At 38.6% G+C, this 23,333-nt stretch overlaps 1 protein-coding gene across 2 annotated transcripts in view; it reads right to left on the bottom strand.

Annotated features, from left to right (window-relative positions):
- The window catches only part of RFC1 (replication factor C subunit 1), a 78,187-nt gene that overhangs the window by 47,536 nt on the left and 7,318 nt on the right, over window positions 1-23,333 (bottom strand). For both annotated transcript variants that reach the window (XM_077758931.1, XM_077758932.1), the window contains exons 2-4: window positions 15,464-15,592; window positions 3,866-3,941; window positions 1,734-1,844 (exon numbers count right to left, since the gene is read on the bottom strand). In XM_077758931.1, coding sequence (XP_077615057.1) covers window positions 1,734-1,844; window positions 3,866-3,941; window positions 15,464-15,592 — 316 coding nt within the window. The remainder of the gene's footprint in view (window positions 1-1,733; window positions 1,845-3,865; window positions 3,942-15,463; window positions 15,593-23,333) is intronic.

Here is a 23,333-nt window from a genome sequence, read left to right as displayed (position 1 = left end):
AAGTCACGACCCTGAGATCAAGACCTGAACAGATATTGAGAGTCAGACACTCAACCTACTGAGCCACCCAGGTGCCCCTTTAATATTTTGTTTTTAAGTAATCTCTACACCCAATATGGGACTCGAACTCACAACCCCAAGATCAAGAGTTGTACTCTACCCACTGAGTCAGCCAGGCACCCCTCCAGCAATCACTCGTAAATACTATTCTCATCATTCCACAACTCTCTTCAAAAACTTTAATGGTTCCCTTTCAAGGTCTCCCTAATCCTACCTCCCACTCCTCCTCATGTGGGCAGTCTCTTCTGTGCCCTACGACCATACCAAGCCTTGTGCTGGATGCTGTGCCTTAAATAATCCCACCTCTGCAAAGCTGACACATTCTTCCCTCCACCGCCTGTTCGTCCTTCAAGTGCCAGATCAAAATTTACCCTTCGAGCCCTCTGCCTGACTTCTGCTTATTGCTACCTCAAGCGACTACTGCAGTACTTGGGAGTCTGGTCATCTTTTGTACCCCCAGCACCTAGTTTCTGGGATGTAAAAAACACTCAATAAATGCTGAATATAAATTATAATATGCTGTGCCAAAATAATTATGTGGCTTTTACTCTGTCTCTTCAAACCATGTGTATTCACTTCACTAGCAATTCAAGTAGCAGAGTGAAGGTTTCAGAGGTTTTCTTCAATATGAACAAATCAATAACCTATGAGACACTCTCATGGCTCCTTCAAGTATTTCTATATAGGAACCAATTCAACAGGCTCTGTGAATTTGAAGATTAATACATCTAACCTTTTATTCCTGTTGGTCTCCTCTACGAGTTATCAATGCCACAACCAAAATTACTTTACAGGGCGCATGGGTGGCTAAGTCAATTAATCATCTGACTTTAGCTCAGGTCATGATCTCACAGTTCATGGGTTCAGGCCCTACTTCAGGTGACCCCCACTTCTCTCTCTGCCTCTCTGTCCCTCGCTCATTGATGCCCCCTCTCTCTCTTAAGAAAGAGAGAAAGAAAGAAAGAGAAAGAGAAAGAGAGACAGAGAGGGAGGGAGGGAGGAAGGAAGAAAAGAAAAACCTTACAGCAATTAAAAAAAAATGACTACAACGAACATATCTGAGTTCTTCCCCTAAGATGACACTTCAGAGATCCTCACCATAAAGGAATACTATCTATGAAACAATCATTTATACTATTTTACCATTTTAAGATTAGTGTACAATTATTTATAAATGTCTTTTGCTTTTTGACCACTCAAAACAGATCAAATCACCTATTAAAAAGCTAATGCTAATAAAATCTTTACTGTCACAAAAAAATACAAGGAATTTAGGTCACATCTGTGCTACATCACAAGTCACAAATATGAATAGCCATCATGTAAGATTATTTTGACTTTAGCATGCAAGGTAAAAAAAACTTAAAAAAGTTTTAAAACACACCAATAATATTTCAACATAGGATTCAAGATAGAGCTTCAACTTATTCAATACAAAATACCTAAAAACTTCTAAGACCAATTCCCCTGTACCTAGCCCTTACAATGGACCTTAACTCACAGAAAATGTCAAAGATGATTACAGCCTTTCCCTGATAAATATAAATCAACAAAGCAAAAAAGACAGCAGAAATTCAATTCAAAGTGAAGGAGGTCCCTCCAGACACCAATGAGAAGCTCAAGAACATAACACACACTACTCCTAAAACATTAAACATACTCAGTACACTTACCTGTTTCTGAAATGTATGTAACAGGATCCTGGCGTAGAATTTTACCAGGTTTAGGTTTTTCTGGTTGCTTTTTGGCATTCTTTACCTGCACTGTCTCCTCGGATTCTGAATCTGTACATGAGAAGCAAATGAAACAAAACCTCAAGAGAAAAAATAAAATACAGGGTGTTCTTAAAGTGATTATTGTTGACCAATTCCTCAAGGCCCATTTTGAGGCAAATCCCTTTTGTGAATTTTCACAGGTTATTTCTACACAGTGTTAAGCCCTGGTCTTACTTTTCTATTGTTATATCACCACACTTGGCTTAAAACAACATAAATATATTATCTTTTGGTTCTGAAGGTTAGAAACCACATGAGTCCCACTGGGCTTACATCAAAGTGCCAGCAGAACTATGATCCTTTTCTGGATACTCTAGGGGAAAATCCATCTCCCTGTCTCTTCCAGTTTCTAGTGACTGCTAACATTCCTTAGTTTATGGTTCCCTTCCTCCATCACCAAAGCCAGCAACATCAGGCAAACTCCTTCTCATGCTGCCATCTTTCTGGCTCTCTATTTTCCATGGTCAATCTCTCTCTCTCTCTCTCTCCTTCTGCCTCCCTTTTCCTTGTGAATACACTGGGCCCATCCCCAGATAATCCAGGATCATCTCCCTATTTTAAGGCCATTTGATTATCAACCTTAATGCCACCTACAACTTTAATTTCCCTTTTGCCATGTAACCTAACATATTCACAGGTTCAAGGATTTGCACATGGACATCTTTGGGAGCCAATTAGTCTACCACAACCTAATCACCCAGGACATTTGAATACAAATCAAAACAAAGTGGTACAAAAAGATAAGTTTCATAAACTTTACTATCCTTCTTTTTCATCTGCACCATGCATTTACAAATCCTATTTCATACTAAACTGTATCAAACCATTAAATCTTCAATATCCCAAAAGATAGAAACTCTTGGGGAATGAAATGTGTATTTATTTCAAATTCCTTACTGTATATAGCAGTAAAAGACCCACAATAAAGACTCAAGGATTTTTAGAACTGAGTCAGAATCTTTGCTATCACTGTCAAAGCCTGACAATCTATATATGCTTCCTTAGAGGTTGCATTTTTACTTTTAAGAATTCACACCAGGTGGATCTTCTCCACAAAAGCAACACCTAAAACTTTCTGAATTCTATCATTATTTTAACAGGGGATAACAGATCATAAAAGGCATGCATAACAATATACATTCTCCATCTTAAATGTACAGTATATTCAAATATTTTACATTGTGATTCTTCCATTTTAAATGCAACAAAAAAGGACCAGATCAAAAGCACAAAAATTAAATTTTAGATCATTGTTTCCAGAGCAATATTTTAAGGCACTATTTTTCTTATTTTTTTTTAAATTTATTTCTGAGAGAGAGAGAGAGAGACAGCGTGAGCAGGGGAGGGTCAGAGAGAGAGGGAGACACAGAATCTGAAACAGGCTCTGAGCTAGCTGTCAGCATAGAGCCCAATGCGGAGCTCGAACCGATGAACCATGAGATCATGACCTAAGCCAAAGTTGGACACTTAACTGACTGAGCCACCCAGGTGCCCCTAAGGCACTATTTTTCAAATTCAGTCTCCAAGAAGCCCAGCTGCAAGAGAAGTTAGTATGAATACTTTAAAAAATAAATATNTGTCAGGGGTGCCTGAGTGGCTCAGTCAGTTGAGTGTCCGACTCTTGATTTCAGCTCAAGTCATGATCTCACAGTTTGTAAGTTTGAGCCCCTCATTGAGCCCGACACTGTCAGATTCTTGCAGCATGTGATTCTCTCACTGCCTCTCTCTCTCAAAATAAACAAATTTTATAAATAAATTTAATAAATAAATATGCCATGTTCAAAGTAAGTTTGAAGCATGCTATGTATACTGTATACTCCTCGGAACAAACATATTTAATACATTAACATATTTTGGCTGTGTTAAGTTCTACAGTACAATAAAACTGTTTTCAACTTTATTTGAGCATAGAGACTTCTTATAGGACATATTATAACAACAGAGAGAGCTGTGTGTCTCAGAACATCAGTATGGAAAACATTGTTCTAAGGGATTTTCTAAAACTTTAATGTCCCCAGAAGAAGTATTACCTGAATCATAGATAATCCTCTTTTTCTTGTTTGGTTGCTTCGGTTTAGAGTCGTCTTCTTTACAAGAACTATTTACCTGTAAACATCAGGATATAATTAGAATGCAAAAGTCTATATAAATTAGTTGTTTTTTTCTCGTTAGACTTGAGCTCAGTAATTTTGCCCCCAAAGAGACATTTCTGCTTGTCATAACGAAGAGGGGGAGATGGCGGGAGGGAGGGGTTACTGGTATCTACTGGGTAGACCAGGGATGCTTCTCAACACCCTACAATGCACAAGATTGTCCTCCACAACAAAGAATTACATGGCTCCAAATGTCACTAATGCCCTAATTAGAGGCCAAACCCACCATCAAAAAGACAGAGAACAAATGCTGGCGAGGATGTGGAGAAAAAGGAACCCTTGTGCACTCTTGGTGGGACTGTAAAACAGTACAACCACTATCAAAAACAGTATGGAGGTTCTTCAAAAATTTCTGTTTAAAAACTATCATATGACCCAGCAATTCTACTTATGGGAATATATTCAAAGGAAACAAAAACACTAACTCGAAAATATATCTGCATCCCCATGTTCATAGAAGCATTATTTGTAATAGCCAAGACATGGAAACAACCTAAGTGACCATCAAGTAGGAAAACATGAAGTTGTGATACACATAAAAAAAAGAGGAAACCCTACCATTTGCAACAACATGGATGAACCTTGAAGACAATAAGTGAAATAAGTCAAACAGAGAAAGACAAATACTGTATGCTCTCACTAATATGTGGACTCTAAAACAAGCAAAAAACATACCAAACTCAGAAAAAGAGATCAGACTTGTGGTTATCAGATGCAGGGGGTGAAAGGAGTTACAACCAGAGGAAGATGGTCAAAAGGTACAAACTTCTGGGGTGCCCTGCTGGCTCAGTTGGGTGAGCATCTGGCTCTTGATTTCAGCTCACAGTACATGGGTTTGAGCCCTGCAGCAGGCTCCACGCTGACAGTGCAGAGACTACTTGAAGGGAGAGCTCTTTCTTTCTCTCTCTCTCTCTCCCTCCCTCCCCTGCTCTCTCTCTCTCTCAAAATAAATAAACTTTTTTTAAAAAAGGTACAAACTTCTAATTATAAGTAAGTACTAGGGATGAAATATACAACATGAAGACTATAATGAACATTGTTATTTGATACAGAGGAAACTTGTTAAGAGGGTAGATCTCAAAGATCTCATCACATGAAAAAAATTTTTATTTTTTTACTTTATATGAGATCATAGATGTTAACTAAACCTACTGCGGTAATCATTTCACAGCATATGCAAGTCAAACCATCATGCTGTATACCTCAAACTTACACAGCTACAGATGTCAATTATTTGGTGTTTTTATTATTTTTTTAATGTTTGTTTATTTTTGTGAGAGAGAGAAAGAGAGTGAGCGCAGGGGAAGGGCATAGAGGGAGGGAGACACAGAATCCAAAGCAGGCTCCAGGCTGTCAGCACAGAGCCCAATATGGGGCTGGAACTCACAAACTGCGAGATCATGACCTGAGCCTAAGTTGGAAACTTAACCTACTGAGCCAGCCAGGAGCCCCAGAGATGTCAATTATTTCTTCATAAAACTGAAAGGGAAAAAAAAAAAGAGGCCAGACAATAATGGCAAGAAATAATTATGAGAAAAAAAGAATTATACAAAAACCTGTATTATTATTCAACTCCACTTTCAACACTAATCTACATATAACAAAGAGTAAAAGAATGTCAGATATTAAAAGGCAAATGCTTACTGAAAATGAAAGAGACAAAGTTTAAGGAGTTATGGGCTCTCCACTACCACAATGCCTGCTAGAAAACTATATATAACCAAGGCAAAAGGTATTATTTATATTTTGTACTTATACATTATATTTCTAATGTATTCAAATTTTCCCAAAAAACATCAAGAAAGAAGTCAGCAAAAGAAACTATTACTAATTATAAAGTAGAAATATGTTTCTGGGGCACCTAACTGGGTCAGTCCATATAGTATGTGACTCTTGACCTCCAGGTTGTGAGTTCAAGCCCCACACTGGGTGTAGAGATTACTTAAAAACAAAATCTTTTAAAAAAGAAAAAAGAAATATGCTTCTCCTGGGGCACCTGGGTGGCTCAGTCGGTTAAGTGTCCGACTTCAGCTCAGGTCATGATCTCACGGTTCATGGGTTCGAGCCCCATATCGGACTCTGCGCTGTCAGCTAGCTCAGAGCCTTGAGCCTGCCTCAGATTCTGTGTCTCCTTCTCTCTCTGACCCTCCCCTACTCACGCTATCTCTCTCTCTCTCTCTCTCAGAAATAAATTTTTAAAAAACATTTAAAAAAACTTCAAAAAAAAAGAAAGAAATATGCTTCTACTCATTATAATAAAACTTGAAAAATACAACAACAATCAACCAGCTTGCAAGAAAATGAGATAAATGAACTATGTTATTTCAAATACACCACTGGACTGGAGCAAAGAGTTAGAAACAACAGTGTTAGAAATAACTCAAAAGTAAGAGAAGAGGGTATCCCAGAAGGGGGAGAGCCACAGAAGAAGAGTTTCAAATCTGCCAATAAACTTAGCCCAAATCTCCTGAAGTATATATGAATGGAACAACTTGTAGTGCCAGCTAAGGATAAAAGAACTGAACAAAGATTTCATTTGCTGCCCATCACAGGACACAAGAGTTTAGAGTCTGAGTTCAGGCAAATTAACGCCTGCTAACCCAAAAGAATTAACATTCTTTGGAGGAATATAACAGAATCCAAATTTCCTGCACTATATAATTCATACTATCCAACATAAATCCAAAATAACCACACACACACACACACAAACTTCAAAATGTAACCTTTGACGCTTAATTTTTTAACTGTAAAGTTGACTGGGCCACAAAGTGCCTAGATATTACATCAAATATTATTCTGAGTGTTTCTATGAAGGTGTTTTTGGATAAATTTAACACTGACTAAAGCAGTTTGCTCTCCCTAATGTGAATGGACCTGATCCAAGCAATTGAAGGTCTCAAGAGGACAAAAGGCTGACCCTCTCCCAAATGAAGAGAATTCTTCCTTCCTGAATGCCTTCAAGCTGGGACATCAGTTCTTTTGCCTTCACACAAGAACTGACATCAATTATTCCTAGCCCAGGGTAGCAGGCTTGAGACTGTAATCATACCACTGACTTTCCTGGTTCACAGGACTTCAGACTCACACCTAAACTGTACTACAGCTATCATAAGTCTCCAGCTTCCATCAGCCTCTGTAATCACGTGCATGAATTCTTTAAATAAATCTTTGTAGATTCTATTTCTCTGGAGAATCCTGATTAATACAGATTTTGTTACCATGAAATGAAGTGGTGCATTAATAAATATCTAAAACACAAAAGTGGGGGGCGCCTGGGTGGCTTAGTCGGTTAAGCGTCCGACTCTCGTTTAGGTCATGATCTCGCGGTTCGTGGGTNCTAGAAATAAATAAATAAATAAATAAATAAATAAATAAATAAATAAATAAAACACAAAAGTGGATTTGGAAATAGATTATGGTGAAGGCTGGAAAAATGCATGCTTTAAAAAAGCCTAGGACTTCTGGTCCAAGATGACAGTGCAGAAGAAAGACTCTGAACTCACCTCCACAGGACATACCAAATCTATACCTATTTTTTTTTATTTTTTTTTTAATGTTTTATTTTATTTCTAGGAGAGAGAGAGACAGACAGCGTGAGCAGGGGAGGGTCAGAGAGAGAGGGAGTCACAGACTGAAACAGGCTCCAGGCTCTGAGCTGGCAGTCAGCACAGAGCCCGACGCGGGGCTCGAACCCACGAACCGCGAGATCATGACCTCAGCGAGAGTCGGACGCTTAACCGACTAAGCCACCCCGGTGCCCCTATACCTATTTATAGAGCAATTTTCCTCCTGAAGAAATGAGGGCTGACGGAACAGCTTCTGTACAACACAACATAGAGAGACCACACAGAGAATGGCAAGAGAAACAGACATGGTAGTGAAAGGAACCTCATCCCTGTCACTGCAAACTGCATTAGGGAGGAATATACTGAGGGACCATAAGCAGATTTGTGCCCTGGGCACAAAAAAAAAGGGCCAAGATTTAAAAAAGCATCTAGATTATAAAAGATCCAGCCCCCAAATTCTGCCAAATGATGGGAGGAGCTGCTGGAACTCTCTCCAGGTCAGAAGGGCCAAGGTTTATATTCTCCCTTGACAGCATGGACTGGAGCAGGGTCCTCGTGTCCTAGCCAGCCTATCACCTCAGTAAGATCCAGGCTCTTAGGCCACACCGGCCCCGGACACCCCACCTACGAGACCCCAGTGCAATACATACCACAACATCCCTGGTCAACTCCCACTATAGCTCTAGCTGTCTTGCCAAGGTGACACAGGCACAAAAGACCCCAAAACACTCCAGGCCCACACTACTGTGGCTCCAGGCAACCTGCCAGGGCACCCCCAATACAGAGCTCCCTAAGAATTCCCGGCACATGCCTGTTTTGGTTCCAGATGATTTACCAGCATACTCACTGCATGCAGTACGTGAGGTCCACCCAGCCCATTCCTGCTTCAGATCCTCACCAGGATCCCCCTAGACGGAGTGCCCAGGACCATCTGGCCCCCTCTCACCTCAGCTCCAGCCACCTCACCAGGGCATTCTCACACAGAGCACCCCAGGACGCCTTCATGTGCACACACTTCAGCTACCACTGTCCTCAGCACACAGAAACCTGAGACACCCTAGTCCATGCCCACTTCAGCTTCAAGTGTCCTACCAGAGCACCCTATCCACAAAGAGCCCTGGGGCCACCCAGCTTACACCTACTTCAGCTTCAGCAGTCCTGCCCGGGCACCCTCTGTGCAGAGCAGAGAACCCCAGGACCTCCAGCTTGCACCCACTTCAACTTCAGCTGTCCTGGCAGCGCACCAGCTGTGCAGACTGCCCTAGGGAATTAATCTATAAAGCTAGTATAAAGGGTAAAAGACAGAGTAGTAAAATCAACTATATTTTTAAAATTAGAGGTGCCTGGATGGCCCAGTCGGTTAAGTGTCCAACTCTGATTTCAGCTCTGGTCATGGAATCGAGCCCTGTGTTGCACTCTGCACTGAGCATAGAGCCTAATTAAAGATTCTCATTCTCTCTCTCTCTCTCTCCCTCTGCTCCTCTCCCCCACTTACTATCTTTCTATTTCTCTCTCAAATAAAATAAATTAGGGGTGCCTGGGTGGCTCAGTCAGTTAAGCGTCCGACTTCAGCTCAGGTCACGATCTCGCGGTTTGTGGGTTTGATCCCCGCGTTGGGCTCAATTCTGACAGCTAGCTCAGAGCCTCAAGCCTGTTTCAGATTCTGTGTCTCCCTCTCTCTCTGACTCTCCCCTGCTCACGCTGTCTCTCTCTCTCAGAAATAAATAAAAAACATTTAAAAAATAAAGAAAGAAAGAAAGAAAGAAAGAAATTAGTTCCCTTGACTCACATAATAAAAAGATGTAAACTATGACAATATATACATAAAATGTGGGGTGGCAGAGTAAAAATGAAGTTCTTTTATAATGTGGTCAAAGTGACCATCAATTTAATACAGAATACCTTATACTTGCATATTATATAGGAACCTCATGATAATCACAAGCCAAAAACCTGTAATAAATATATAAAAAATAAAGAGAAAGAAAGCCAAGCACAACACTAAAGAAAGTTATCAATCACAAGACAGCAAGAGAAAGAAAGAATAAAGAAGAACTACGGAAACAACCAGAAATCAGTGAACAAAAGGGTATTAAGTACATACCTATCAATAACTACTCTAAATGTAAAGGGTCGAAATACTCCAATCAAAAGACAGCGGGTGATAGAATGGATAAAAAACAAGACCCATCTATATTCTACCTCTAAGAGACTCACATCAGATCTAAAGACACACATAAACTGTAAGTAAAGATATGGAAAAAAATAATCTGTACAAATGGAAATTTTTTAAAAATCCAGGGTAACAATACTTGTATGAGACAAAATAGACTTTAAAACAAAGATTATAATAAGAAACAAAAAAATGGCATTACATAATGACAAAGGTATCAATCCAAGAGCATATAACAATTGTAAGTATCTATACACTCAACATTAAAGTACCTAAACGCATAACACAAAGATTAACATACGTAATAAAATAAAGAGGCAACCTAGTGAATAGGAGAAGATATTTGCAAATGACATATCCAATAAGGGATTACTATCCAAAGTATACAAAGAACTTATCCAACTCAATATAAAAAAAAATAATAATAATAATCATCTAATGGGCCAAAAACCCAAATAGAAATTTTTACAAAAACATTCAGATGACTAACAGACACATGAAAAGACGCTTAACATAACTCTTCATCCGGGCACATCAAAACCACAATAAATATCAGATTACACCTATCAGAATGGCTAGAATCAAAAAGACAAGAAACAAGTGTTGGTGAGTATGTAGAGGGCAAAAAACACTCATGCACGGTTGTTGGGAATGCAAGCTGTTACGGTCACTCTGGAAAATAGTATGGAGGTGCCTTAAAACTTTAAAATTAGAAATATAATACAAAATACAAATAGAAATACAATCCAGTAATTCCAGTACTATTTACCAAAGAAAATGAAAACATTAATTCAAAAAGATATACACACTCCTATATTTATTTACAATAGCCAAGATATAATAGCAACCTAAATGTCCATCAAAAGATGGATAAAGATGTGAGATACACACACTAAAACATTACTCAGCCATGAGGCACCTGGATGGCTCAGTTGGTTTCAGCTCAGATCATGATCTCATGGTTTGTGGGATCAAGCCTTCACTGTAAGCATGGAACATGCCTGGGATTCTCGTTCTCCTTCTCTCGGCACTCATGCTCTTTCTCAAAATAAATAAACTTTAAAAAAAAGTTCTGGGGGTGCCTGGGTAGCTCAGTCAGTTAAGTGTCTGACTTCAGCTCAGGTCATGATCTCAGATCATGGGTTTGAGCCCTGCATTAGGCTCTGTGCTGACAGCTCAGAGCCTAGAGCCTGCTTTGGATTCTGTGTTTCCCTCTCTCTCTGCCCCTCCCCCGTTCACACACTGTCTCTGTCTGTCTCTCAAAAATAAATAAATGTTTTGAAAAAATGTTTTTAAAGTTCTAGGGGCACTCCGGTGGCTCAGTCAATTAAGAGTCTGGCTCTTGGTTTCAGCCCAGGTCACTGTCTTGTGAGTTTTAAGCCCTATGTCAGGCTCTGTGCTGACAGTGCAGAGCCTGCTTAGGATTCTCTCTCTCCCTGCCCCTCCCCTGCTCATGCACACTCTCTCTCTCTCTCTCTCTCTCTCAAAACATATAAACTTTAAAAAAAAAAGTTCTGAGGTGCCTGGGGGGTTCAGTCAGATAAGCGTCTGACTCCTAATTTTAGCGCAGGTTATGATCGCATGGTTTTACGATCGTGCACCACATTGCACTCTGTGCTGACGGTGCAGAGCTTGCTCAGGATTCTCTCTCTCCATCTCTGCTCCTCCTGCGCTCATGCTCTCTTTCTCTCACTCAAAATAAATATACATTTTAAAAAATAATCAAATAAAAAGTTCTATTATAAAATCAAATAAATAACATAACAAAATATTACTCGGCCATAAAAAAAAATAAGATCTTGTCATTTGTGACACCTGGAGAGTACTATACTAAGTGAAATAAGTGAGACAGCAAAAGACAAATACCATATGATTTCACTTATAAGTAGAATCTGAAAAACAAAATGAATGAACAAACACAGCAGAAACTGATCCCTAAATACAGAGCACTGGTGGTTGCCAGAGGGAAGTAGATTGAAGGCATGGGCAAAGAGGGGTGAAAGGGTGAGAGGTACAGGCTTCCAGTTATGAAATGACTCTGTCGTGGGGATGAAAGGTACAGCATAGGAACTACAGTCAGCAGTATTTTAATCATGTTGTATAGGACCTACACTTGTGAGCACAGCAGAACAGAATTGTTGAATCATTATGTTGCAAACCTGAAACTAAAGTAATATTGTTATGTCGACCATGCTTCAAGTAAGTAAATAAATAAATAAATAAATAAACAAACTGTAAAATTTTACAAATAATGTAGACTCCTGTGAAGGGACTGTTATAATATGGATGTTAAGTGCAACTCCAACAGGGCCTGAAGGAGAAAAATAAGAGCTACGACGAAAGCCTCTATCATCTTAGAGAATATATACATAGATCATAAGTAGAATGTTGGTAAATATGAACATTAAAGACCATTCTCGTGAAGTTTCAGACAGAAATAAGGAACAGATTGTTGGAAACTGGAGCAACGACAATCCTTGTTATAAAATGGCAAAGAACTTGGCTACACTGTGTTTTAATGTCTAGTGAAAGATAGAACTTGTGAACAATGAAAGTGAATATTTAGCTGAGGAGATTTCTAAGCAAAATGTAGGAAGGTGCAGCCTGAAAAATGAACTGAACTGTTAAGCAAAAAGGAACCAGAACTTAAAGATCTGGGAAATACTCAACCTGTCTATATTGGGAAAAAATGAGAATGCATGCTCTGAAAAGAACACCAAAAGTGTGGCTGGACTATCACTCAATAAAGAGATTATGGGATTACACAAGCAAAAACACCACTCTGAAATGAGACAAAATGAAGGAAGGCCATCAGACTTCTTGATTTTACGGAAAGGACAGCAGAAAACCTGCACCATTCTCTAAGAAAAGGAGATGAGCCCATGTAGGTGATTCAGAGATCATCAGGGCTACCTTACTTCTTATTTCAACAGATCTAATAGTCTCCATCCAGAAGCCTTGGGAGTGGGACCACTGCCCCAGTGGGTCCAGAAGGCAGGGCATCAAGCTGAAGATTTTCTCAAGCTTTAAGATCTAACAGAATCTGCCTTGCTAGGTTTTGACCTCGATTGGGACCCATCCCCCCTTTCTTCCTTCTGATTTCTCCCTTTTGAAACAGGAATGTCTATTCCATGCCTATCCCACCACTATATTTTGGAAACACCTACTTGTCTGGTTTCCCAGGTTCACAGCTAAAGAGGAATTTTGCCTCAGGAGGAATCACACCTGGAGTCTCACCCTATGCAATTTAAATGATATTTAGATACGACTTTGGACCTGAGAGTTGGTGCTGCAATAAGTTACAACTTTTAAGGGCTGTTAGGATGAAATGAATGTATTTTGCATTGTGAGAAGGACAAGAATTTGGGGGACCATTGACAAATGTTTGGACTGAATGCTTGTATCCCTCCAAATTCCTATGTTGAACCCCTGTGTCCCCATTGTTGCTGGATGTGGAGACAGAAGTCCCTAAGGAATTAAAAGTTAAATGAGGTCATAAGGATGGGGGCCCTGATCTCATAAACTTTATGTCCTTAAAGAGATACCAGAGAGCTCATTCACACATGTATGTACACACACTCACTAGCGCTCTCTCTCCCTCTTTCAACTTCTCTCTCCCCTGCTGTGCTCACATCAAGAAATGGTTATGTGAGGACACAACAAGAAAGGAGCTATCTACAATCCAGAGAGAGTTCTTGCCAGGAACCTTAACCATAACTTCTAGCATCCAGAACTGTAAGAAAATAAATTTCTGTCATTTAAGCCATCCAGACTATGGTATTTTGTTATTGTACCCAAACTAACACTTGAGCCAAAGACTCAAGAGAAAAGGCATTTAAAAGAGACCAATCCTAATGTTAGAATTAGCAAACAAGAAGTTTAAAGTAGCCATTATAACAATATTAAAGAACATAAGAAATAAAAACTATGAAAAAGAAACAAATGGAAATTCTAGAATTGAAAAATACAATATTTAAAACAACTTATTCACTACATAGGCTTAACAGCAAACTGGAGAGGGGAGAAGAGTCAATGAACCTGAATATAGTAACAGAGAAATTATACAATCTGAAGTACAGGGGGAGAAAAGAATAAAAATGAACAAGTCTCCATGAGCTGTGAGGCAATATCAAAATTCTAACATGTGTATAACTGGAATCCCAGAAGAGGACAAAGAAAATGAGGCAGAAATATATTTGAAGAAATCATGACAAAAAGTTCCCAAATTTGATGAGATTTATAGATTCAAGAAACTCAGAAACCGTAAACAGAACACACAGAAGAAAACCACACCCAGGCACACCATAGTCAAAGCTGAAAACCAAAGATAAAAATCTGTACCGCAGCATGAGAAAAACAATACATAACATACAAAAGAAAACAATATGAATGACTGCTAACATCTTTGCAGAAGAAAAAAGAACAAAGGGCAGTGGAACACTTTAAAGGGCTGAAACAAAAAACTGTCAATCCAAAATTCTACACCCAGCAAAAATATCCTTCAAGAATGAAAACAAAATAAAGACATTATTAAATAAACAAAAACTTAGGAGCGCCTGGGTGGCTCAGTCAGTTAAGCAACCAACTCTTGATTTTGGCTCAAGTCATGATCTCATGATTCATGAGATTGAGCCCCACGTCAGGCTCTGTGCTTACAGTGCACAGCCTGCTTGGAATTCTGTCTCCCTCTCTCTCTGCCCTTCCCCTGCTTTTGTGCATGCATGCTCTCTCTCTCTCTCTCTCTCAAAATAAATAAACTTTTAAATAAATAAAAACTTAAGCAATTCATTACCAAAGACCTACACTATAAGAAATGACAGAGAAAATTCTTCAGGTTTAAAGACAATGATATGAGATAGAAATTAAGAAATTCGTATCTTGAATAAGAAATGAAAAGCACCAGAAATGGCAAATATGTCGGTAAATATAAAAGATCAATTCTTTCCTTTTATTTTCTTTAAAATACATGTCTGTTCGGAGCAAAAATTACCACACTAAATGTGGAGCATTAACACATGTAGCTATAATATATATGATAGCTAAAACATGAAAGATAGTAGTAAATAGATCTGTAGAGTGACAAAACTCTCATATCTTACACAAAGTGGAACAATATTAACTCATATACTATTGTAGCCATCACCTGCTTTCTACAGTGACATTGTACCTTAACTTCTCTGAGGCCCAAGGAACAAAAGGAAAAGAATAAAGCTTTCCTCCACCAGAAGTCCAACACCTTTCATTTGGGGCTCATGTCTCTAAGAGTAAACTTTGGTCTTAAAATACAAAGTTTGTTTTTTAAGGGCTTTTTTTTTTTAAATGTTTATTTATTTTTGACAGAGACAGAGCATGAGCAGGGGAGAAGCAGAGAGAGAGAGAGGGAGACAAAGAATCTGAAACAGGTTTCAGCCTCTGAGCTGTCAGCACAGAGGCCCAGGCAGGGCTCAAACACAAACTGTGAGATCATGACTTGACTGAAGTCAGTTGCTTAACTGACTGAACCACCCAGGTGCCCCAAAACACAAAGTTTTAACAACTAAAAAGAGTTCCAGATCTCCTACAGAAAAACAAGCAATAAATGCAGGAAGCTATATTAGTTAGAAACGTACTTGTCTTCTTTCTCTGCAAAATGAGTTGAAATCGATATTCATTTCAGGCTCACGTTATATCACGTCTAGAAACTGAGTTTATTTAACTTTTTATGCAATTCAATATTGTATCTGGAAAACTGACCTTGATTTCCTTTATTCCTTTCTTTGCTTTTACAGTTTCTTCAGCAGACTTTGTCTTCTCATTCTTTTTCACTGTGTCAGTCACAAGTTTCTTTCCACTTGGTATAACCCCAAAGAATTTCCGAATATCCTAAAAGCAAAAATAGACATGCATAAACAAACATTAGCAGCACAAAATGTGAATGTCACCTGCAAACGGGGACACCCCTACACACACTGGGCTTGCCCTCAGCAATTTCTTCACAGTGAGATAGCTCCACCATGTGCAGCAGCGTTCTTTTCATGTGCAAAAGTTAAATGATAAAATTACCTGGGTTAAGAACCATTTGCCTAATGAAAAATAGTATTAATCCTCAGAATTTGGCCAAAAACAGGACAAAAATAAACAATGAAACTGTTCCTAACAACAGCACAATTACTAAAGAGGCAAGTCACAAATATTTACTGTTCATATATGTGCATATTCATCCCACCTCCCCAGGCACAGTGAGGGAGAAGACAAGTGTTGAAGAGTATAATGCTTGCCCATGGGATTTATATTCCAGTTTGAAAGGATATCTTTCACAACCCTGATCATTTAAGACCTTAATAGCTAAAAACCTTGAAGAATCATATTCTTCTTTATATGATTTTTCCAAATTCTGAAGAAAATATTTTGATGCTTATTACAATATTCTCTTTAATTGCTCTATCCCTTTCTGTTAAGCTGAAATCTAATTAATCATAATGAAACATTTACAATGTAATTCACAATTAAAATCACTCACTTTTATCTTTTGCATACATAATTTTCCCTACCCTTTTAGATTTTAGCTTTGAACAAAGGATGCTGTAAAAGATGGAAATAGACCTTAGATTCAGAAAGCCTGTTTGAATTTCGACTGCAGTGCTTTTTATGTGACCTTCAGCAGGTTACATTAATCTGATTTCTCATCAGTAAAGTGGGACCAACGCTACCTGCACTTTATGAGGATAATTAATTGTCAGCTCAGTAAAAAGCTTCCCTTCCCCTCATTTATGAACTATTATCCCTTCATATCACTGAAATGTCTCTATTTACAATTATCTCTGCTCCCAGGCAAGGAACACAAAATAATGAGATCTGAGTAAGGATCTGAATTCCTAAGAACTGGGTTCAAGAGCCAAGTGTTCTCCTCTTCCTATCTTATGTTCCTCAGTTTTCAATCCTTTTTACCTGTTCCAACCTCTCTTTATTGTGGTGAGGAAGATGCCAAGTTAAAAGTACTTTGCAGGGGCACCTGGGAGGCTCAGTCAATTGAGCACTCACTCTTGATTTCAGCTCAGGTCATGATCTCATGGTCATGGGATCAAGCCCCACGTTGGGCTCAGCACTGAGCATGGAGACTGCTTAAGATTCTCCTTCTCTTTCTCTCTCCCCACTCAACCCTTTCCATCACTCGTGTGCTAGCACTCTCTCTCTCTCTCTCTCCCTCTCAAATATAATCTCAAATATAAAAAAACAAAAACAAAAACCTTTAAAGGTATTTCATGAGGTATAAAAAAGTTAACAACTATTTCCTAGATCCTGGCAATAAATGTCATACTCTTAAAATGTCACAAATCCCAAATAAGTGTGTTATGCACACATACACAAATAGCTTTGTGTCTAAGCAAATAAACAAAGCAGATAAATGTGGTACACAGACACTAAATTTTTTTAAAAGGATTAGAGACTTCCCTGATTTTATGTTCTCTTTTGTAAACACCTTAACACAGAAAAGTCACAAATCCATCCTAGTAAAATCTAAGTCTAAAAAATATTGTTTACAGAATGAATACTTCAGCTATGAAGCTAAGACATTTGTGTCAAGTGCTAAATAAAGAAAAATAGACAATAAAGAAAGGCACAGTCTTCCATATAACTTAGCAAAAATTGGTTTTGAGGTTGACAACTATTTACTTCATTGCTTCTGGAGGAAATGACAGTTTCACACCAGAGTTTCACTTTTAAAATTACCAACTGATTCTTCATGCAAATGGTGGTGACTGCACGCGTGCATGCACCCACACACAAAGCACCACATGTGCACCATGGAAATACCAAAACTGAATATTAATAATCAGGTTAAATTCACTGCTGGTTTTCAAACTGTATTAGGACCACAAATGCTTAAAACCACAAAAAGAAAACAAAACATAATTCAGGAAATGGAATGGTTGGTTATATTAAGGCTGTCTGATTTTGATATTTCATACTGCCACTCGTCAGCATTGTTACAACTTTTCCTTCCTAACTAATCCTTCTATTCAATCCCCTTTCTCATCTTTTTCTTTATTCTCCCCTACTCTCTCACTCCCCACACCCTTATACTATGATGGCAGAACAATCAAATAACAACATTCAGATCTACTCTAATACACACTGAAAATCTAAACTTTTGTAAAAGAATTTTCATCAGAATGAAAGCCAATTAACTCACACCTTTTAGGATTTTCTCCAATGTGAGCAGACATCTTGTATATAAACCTAAAATGTAAAGGTCACTAATTTGGCCTTAATGTAGAGAGTGACTTCACCTTACTCTCCAGTTAATAGTCCCTTGTCTAGTAGTCCCAGTTTTCCAACATTTCATGAAATGATGAACAAGTCTAGTGGCTAATCATACTCCCAAATAATGGATCCAAATCAACACCACTCTTGGGGCACCTGGGTGGCTCAGCCAGTTAAGCGCCCGACTTCAGCTCAGGTCATAATCTCTCCATTTGTAAGTTCGAGTCCCAAGTCAGGCTCTGTGCTGACAGCTCGGAGCCTGGAGCCTGCTTCAGATTCTGTCTCCCTCTCTTTGCCCCTCCCCCACTTACATTTTGTCTCTCTCTCTCTTAAAAATAAACAGTAAAAAAATCTTTTTTATTTAAATACCACTCTTAAATGCACAGAATCATTCCTGAGTATATGAGTAGAAAAGGGAACAGATTTTTAAATTTACTTTTATAATCTTGGCAAAGGGAAAGTCTCCTAAGTATAACATCAAGGCTAGAAACCACCCATAAAGGAAGACAGACCTGACTACATAAAAAGAAAAGATGCCATAAACAAAAGTTAAAATACAAGTAACTAACTTGAAAATATCTACAGCATATGCTTTGTATAAAAAGGTCCCTACGAATCAATAAAAGACAGCTGAGTAGAAAAATGAATTAAAGCTACTAGTAGACAGGGTGCCTGGGTAGCTCAGTTAAGTGTCCAACTTTGGCTCAGGTCATGATTTCACGGTTCGTGGGTTGGAGCCTCTGTGCTGACAGCCAGCTCAGAGCCTGGAGCCTGCTTTGGATTCTGTGTCTCCCTCCCCCTCTGGCCCTCCCCTGCTCACGCTGTCTCTCTCTTTCTCAGAAATAAATAAAACATTTAAAAAATTTAATTAGAAAAATAAAATAAAATAGGAAAATTAGAATAATTTCTAATAAAATAGAAAAAAGCAGGAAAATTATTTTTAAAATGCAAATAATCAACAAACAATAAAAGATGTTCAACTTCACAAATAATAAAAATAACTGAAGCTGGGTCATTCTCTAAGTGTTAAAGACTGATAATGCCCAGATTTGTCAAGGATATGCGGGAAAAGATGCTCACACACTACGCTGCTATAAGAGTAAAAACTGGAGAACAAAAACTATTCTGGAAGACAATCAGCCACACTTGTCACAATTTTAAATGTGCATATCCATTGTCCCAGGAAGTCCATTTCGAAAAGAAATGATAAAAGAAATAACATTCTTTTTATTTTGGGAGACCAAAAGAAAAAAAAAAAAAGGTAACTCTTATTTTTTTCTTCAACAGTTACTAGTTGAACAAGTAACTCAAGTCAAATAAGGCAAAAATCACATCAAAGTTAAAACAAATTTTAGCACAAGTAGCTAATAATACAAGTAATTTTGTGTACTTTTACTTACAGCTACTAGACGTAGATTTATCTCTTTTGATGACTCTGTGAGGTATACAGGACAAATAGAATATCTCCGTTTTACCGATAAATAAGTGGAATTAAGTCAGACAAACAAAGGCTTTTTGTCAGTTTTGCCATTTACTACCGGACACTTAGGATGAATTACTTAGCTTCTCTGCCCCTTAATTTCCTCATGTTACCACCTGCCTCATAAAATTCCTGTGGGGCTTAAGGTGGCACCTCAAAAACCCTCCACCATGGAACCTGGTCCTCTGACTCCAAATCTGTTTCAGTTTTCCACCTGATCATGACTGCCCCTTCATAGTTTTCCTTTAACTCTAAGAATCTATGCAAAAGTAGCCATACTCCACAATTAGCAGTATGGCCTTTCCCTTCTCACTCCTGATAAATTTGTTGCTTACAAGCAGGCACTGTGCCAGGGACTTAGAACACAAACAGGAAAATGCCCTCATGAAGCTACCTGAGAGACAAATTAGTATATAAAGAATTAAATACGAAACAGAGCTTATCACAAAACTAGAAGAGGACAGGAACACCTAACACAGAGAGCCCACGGGAAGGCTTTCCAAAAGAAGCAACACCTGAATTGAGTCCTAAGATGATTAAATGAGATGTTTTTTAAAGTAACCTCTAACTCCAATGTAGGACTTGAACTCACAACCCCAAGACTGAGAGTTGCATGCTTTACTGACTGAGCCAGCCAGACTATACTTTTGACAGTCATATAAATCTGAGTTCGAAGGCACTGCTGTTAGGTTTCATACAACAGGTCTGGCTCACCACTCTATCTCAAGTAGGGGGCCAGCACTTGAAGAGAAGTACATAATTAATGCTGGTTTACTGCATTAATTATGGCTCAGTCAGTAGAGTGTGCAGCTTTTGAGGTCAAGCCCCACATTGGGGGGTGGAGATTACTTAAAAATAAAATCTTTAAAAATGTATATATCGATTGAATCCATGAGCAGTTATTTCTAAGGTCACTGACCTTCATTCACACCTGGGCTGCAAAAGAGAGGTTCTTGATTATGTAAAATGAAACTCGTGGTAGATTTGTTTTTAAAAATTGAGCATTAAAATAATCTTTAAGTGAGATTAATTTTTTGCTATGACTTTACCTATTGCTTTGGGCTTTAAGAAATTTTAAGTGGGTACTAATTAACACTTATTATGTATTATTTCTGAAATAAATTACTAAAGTTGAAATACTGTACTCTCTTATCATATTATAATATTGTGGCTACAAAAAGCAAAATACTTTTTCACTCTTTGTATAATATTTCCTCTTCTTCAAATTTGTTTTAAGCCAAACAAATTATCTTTTAGAAATCATATATATCTCTACATATAATCAACGTCAATGATACAGCAAAGTCTAACACAGGCCTCAAGAAATTCTAAGATACCAGTGAGTGAAAAAGAAGTGTGATTTGAACAATTTTTAAATAATCACAGGTTCTAACCAGGAAGAATTTTAAGATCTGCATCAAATTCCTCTTTATTTATTCCTTCATTCATTTATTCATTCAACAAACAGTTGCTGAGAGCCTTCTATGAGCCAAGAACTCTTCTTGGTGCTTGGAATAAACAAAGCAGACAAAAATCTGTTTCTGTAGAGCTTTCATTCTATTCTGGTCTTTCTGTCTTTAGAAAATAAAGCCGAACACAGGAAATAAAGAACAGAAAAAATGAAACACAACAAGGTAATAGAAATAGAGAAGATATGATTATGGGAAGTATCTGACTCTCCTAATTGCCTTGGAATCTACTCAGTCCACCTGAGAGGCCGCTCCCAGGAAGTGAAAAAACCCACTTCTATTCTCAGTTGTGTTGAGGAAGATGCGTAAAATTCTGAAGCCATGTGAATCACATGAGCCCAAGACTACTCTTTCAATGAAATATTGTATCACAGAAAGTTTTCAGGTATACCTGATCCAAAAAATACTAACAAACACTGGCAAAATTAAACAGAAAATGTAAATTAACTAATTTAGATTTTTTAAAAATAAGTTCTCCTTCACACCTGCATAATTGGAATAACTGAAACATGTAAAACTCTTTATGTCTGATCTAATGGTTTATTTCAACATCCTGACATTTTCACCAGCGTTAATGTAATCTGATTACGGTTTTCATTCATATAGAAGTCAACTTTTTACAACTGACTTTTGATCTAAAAAATCAAATTTATACTACCTGGATGAACACTGAAATTAACTTCAAGTCAAAAACAGACCTACCGGGGCGCCTGGGTGGCTCAGTCGGTTAAGTGTCCGACTTCGGCTCAGGTCACGATCTCACGATTTGTGGGTTCAAGCCTCGCGTGGGGGCTCTGTGCTGACAGCCAGCTCAGAGCCTGGAGCCTGTTTCAGATTCTGTGTCTCCGTCTCTCTCTGACCCTCCCCTGCTCACACTGTCTCTCTCTATCTCAGACATAAATAAAAACAATTAAAAAATTAAAAAAAAAACAAAACAGACCTACCAACCTAAATGTCCACTGACAGATAAATAGACAAAGACTATGCAGGGTTTACACACACACACACACACACACACACACACACACACACTGGAATATTATTCAGCCATAAAAATAATGAGGTCTTGCCATTTATGATAATATGGGTGGGCCTAGAGGGTATTATGCTAAGTGAGTTAAGTCAGACAAAAAGACAAATACCATATGATTTCACTTTTATGTGAAATCTAAAAAACTAAATGCATGAAAAGACCATAAATACTGAGAACTGGTGGTTGCCAGAGGGAAGGGGGTTGAAGAGATGGGCAAAATGGGTGAAGGGAAGTGGGAGATAGAGGCTTCTAGTTATGGAACGTATGAGTCACAGGGACAAAAAGGTACAGCATACAGAATATAGTCAATGGTATTGTAATAGCGTTTTATGGTGACACACGATAGCTACACTTGTGGTAAGCACAGCATATAGGGTTGTCAATGTACTATGTTCTACACCTGAAATAAATGTGTGTCAAATATACTTCAATTTAAAAAATAAATAATTTGGGGGCATTTGGGTGGCTCTGTCGGTTGAGCGTCCGACTCCTGATTTCGGCTCAGGTCATGATCTCACAGTTCAAGGGATCAAGCCCCACACTGGGCTCTGTGTTGACAGTGTAGAGCCTGCTCAGGATTCTCTCTCCCTTTCTCTGCCTCTCCCTTGCTCTCTCTCTGAAAATAAATAAGTAAACATTTTTTTTTAATAATAAATAATTTTGGAGCACCTGGATGGCTCAGTTGTTTGAGCAACAAACTCTTGATTTCAGCTCAGGTCATGATCCTGGGATCATGGGATCAAGCCCCCTGTCGGGCTCTGTGCTGAGCATGGAGCCTGCTTTGATATTCTCTCTCTCCTCCTCTGCTCCTCTTCCTCTCTCTCTCCCAAAAACAAAAACAAAAACTTTAAGAATATAAATAGAGGCACCTGGGTTCCTCAGTTGGTTAAGCATTTGGCTCTTGATTTTTGGCTCAGGTCATGATCTCACGGGTTTGTGGGATTAAGCCCCATGTTGTGCTCTGAGCTGACAGCATGGAGCCTGCTTAGGATTCTCTCTCTCCCTCTCTGTCTCTGCCCCTCTCCCACTCTTGCTCGCTCGCTCGCTCTCTCTCTCTCTCTGTNAAAAAGAAAATAGACCTACCACATAATAAATACTGTATTTCTCTAGGCTTATTGTCATTAAATGTTCAATAGATTAGAGGGGCGCCTGGTTGTTTCAGTTGGAAGAGCATGCAACTTTTTTTTAAAATTTTTTTAAATGTTTATTTTTGAGGGACACCTGGGTGGCTCAGTCGGTTGGGCGACCGACTTCGGCTCAGGCTCAGATCATGATCTCGCAGTTGGTGGGATGGAGCCCCGCACTGGGTTCTGTGCTGGCAGGTCAGAGCCTGGAGCCTGTTTCGGGTTCTGTGTCTCCCTCTCTCTGCCCCTCTCC

Source organism: Crocuta crocuta, unplaced genomic scaffold (assembly GCF_008692635.1).
Source record: "Crocuta crocuta isolate KB4526 unplaced genomic scaffold, BGI_CrCroc_1.0 scaffold223, whole genome shotgun sequence".
NCBI lineage: Eukaryota > Metazoa > Chordata > Mammalia > Carnivora > Hyaenidae > Crocuta > Crocuta crocuta.
Note: the sequence above shows the minus strand (reverse complement) of the source record. Positions and strands in the feature narration are given on the sequence as shown.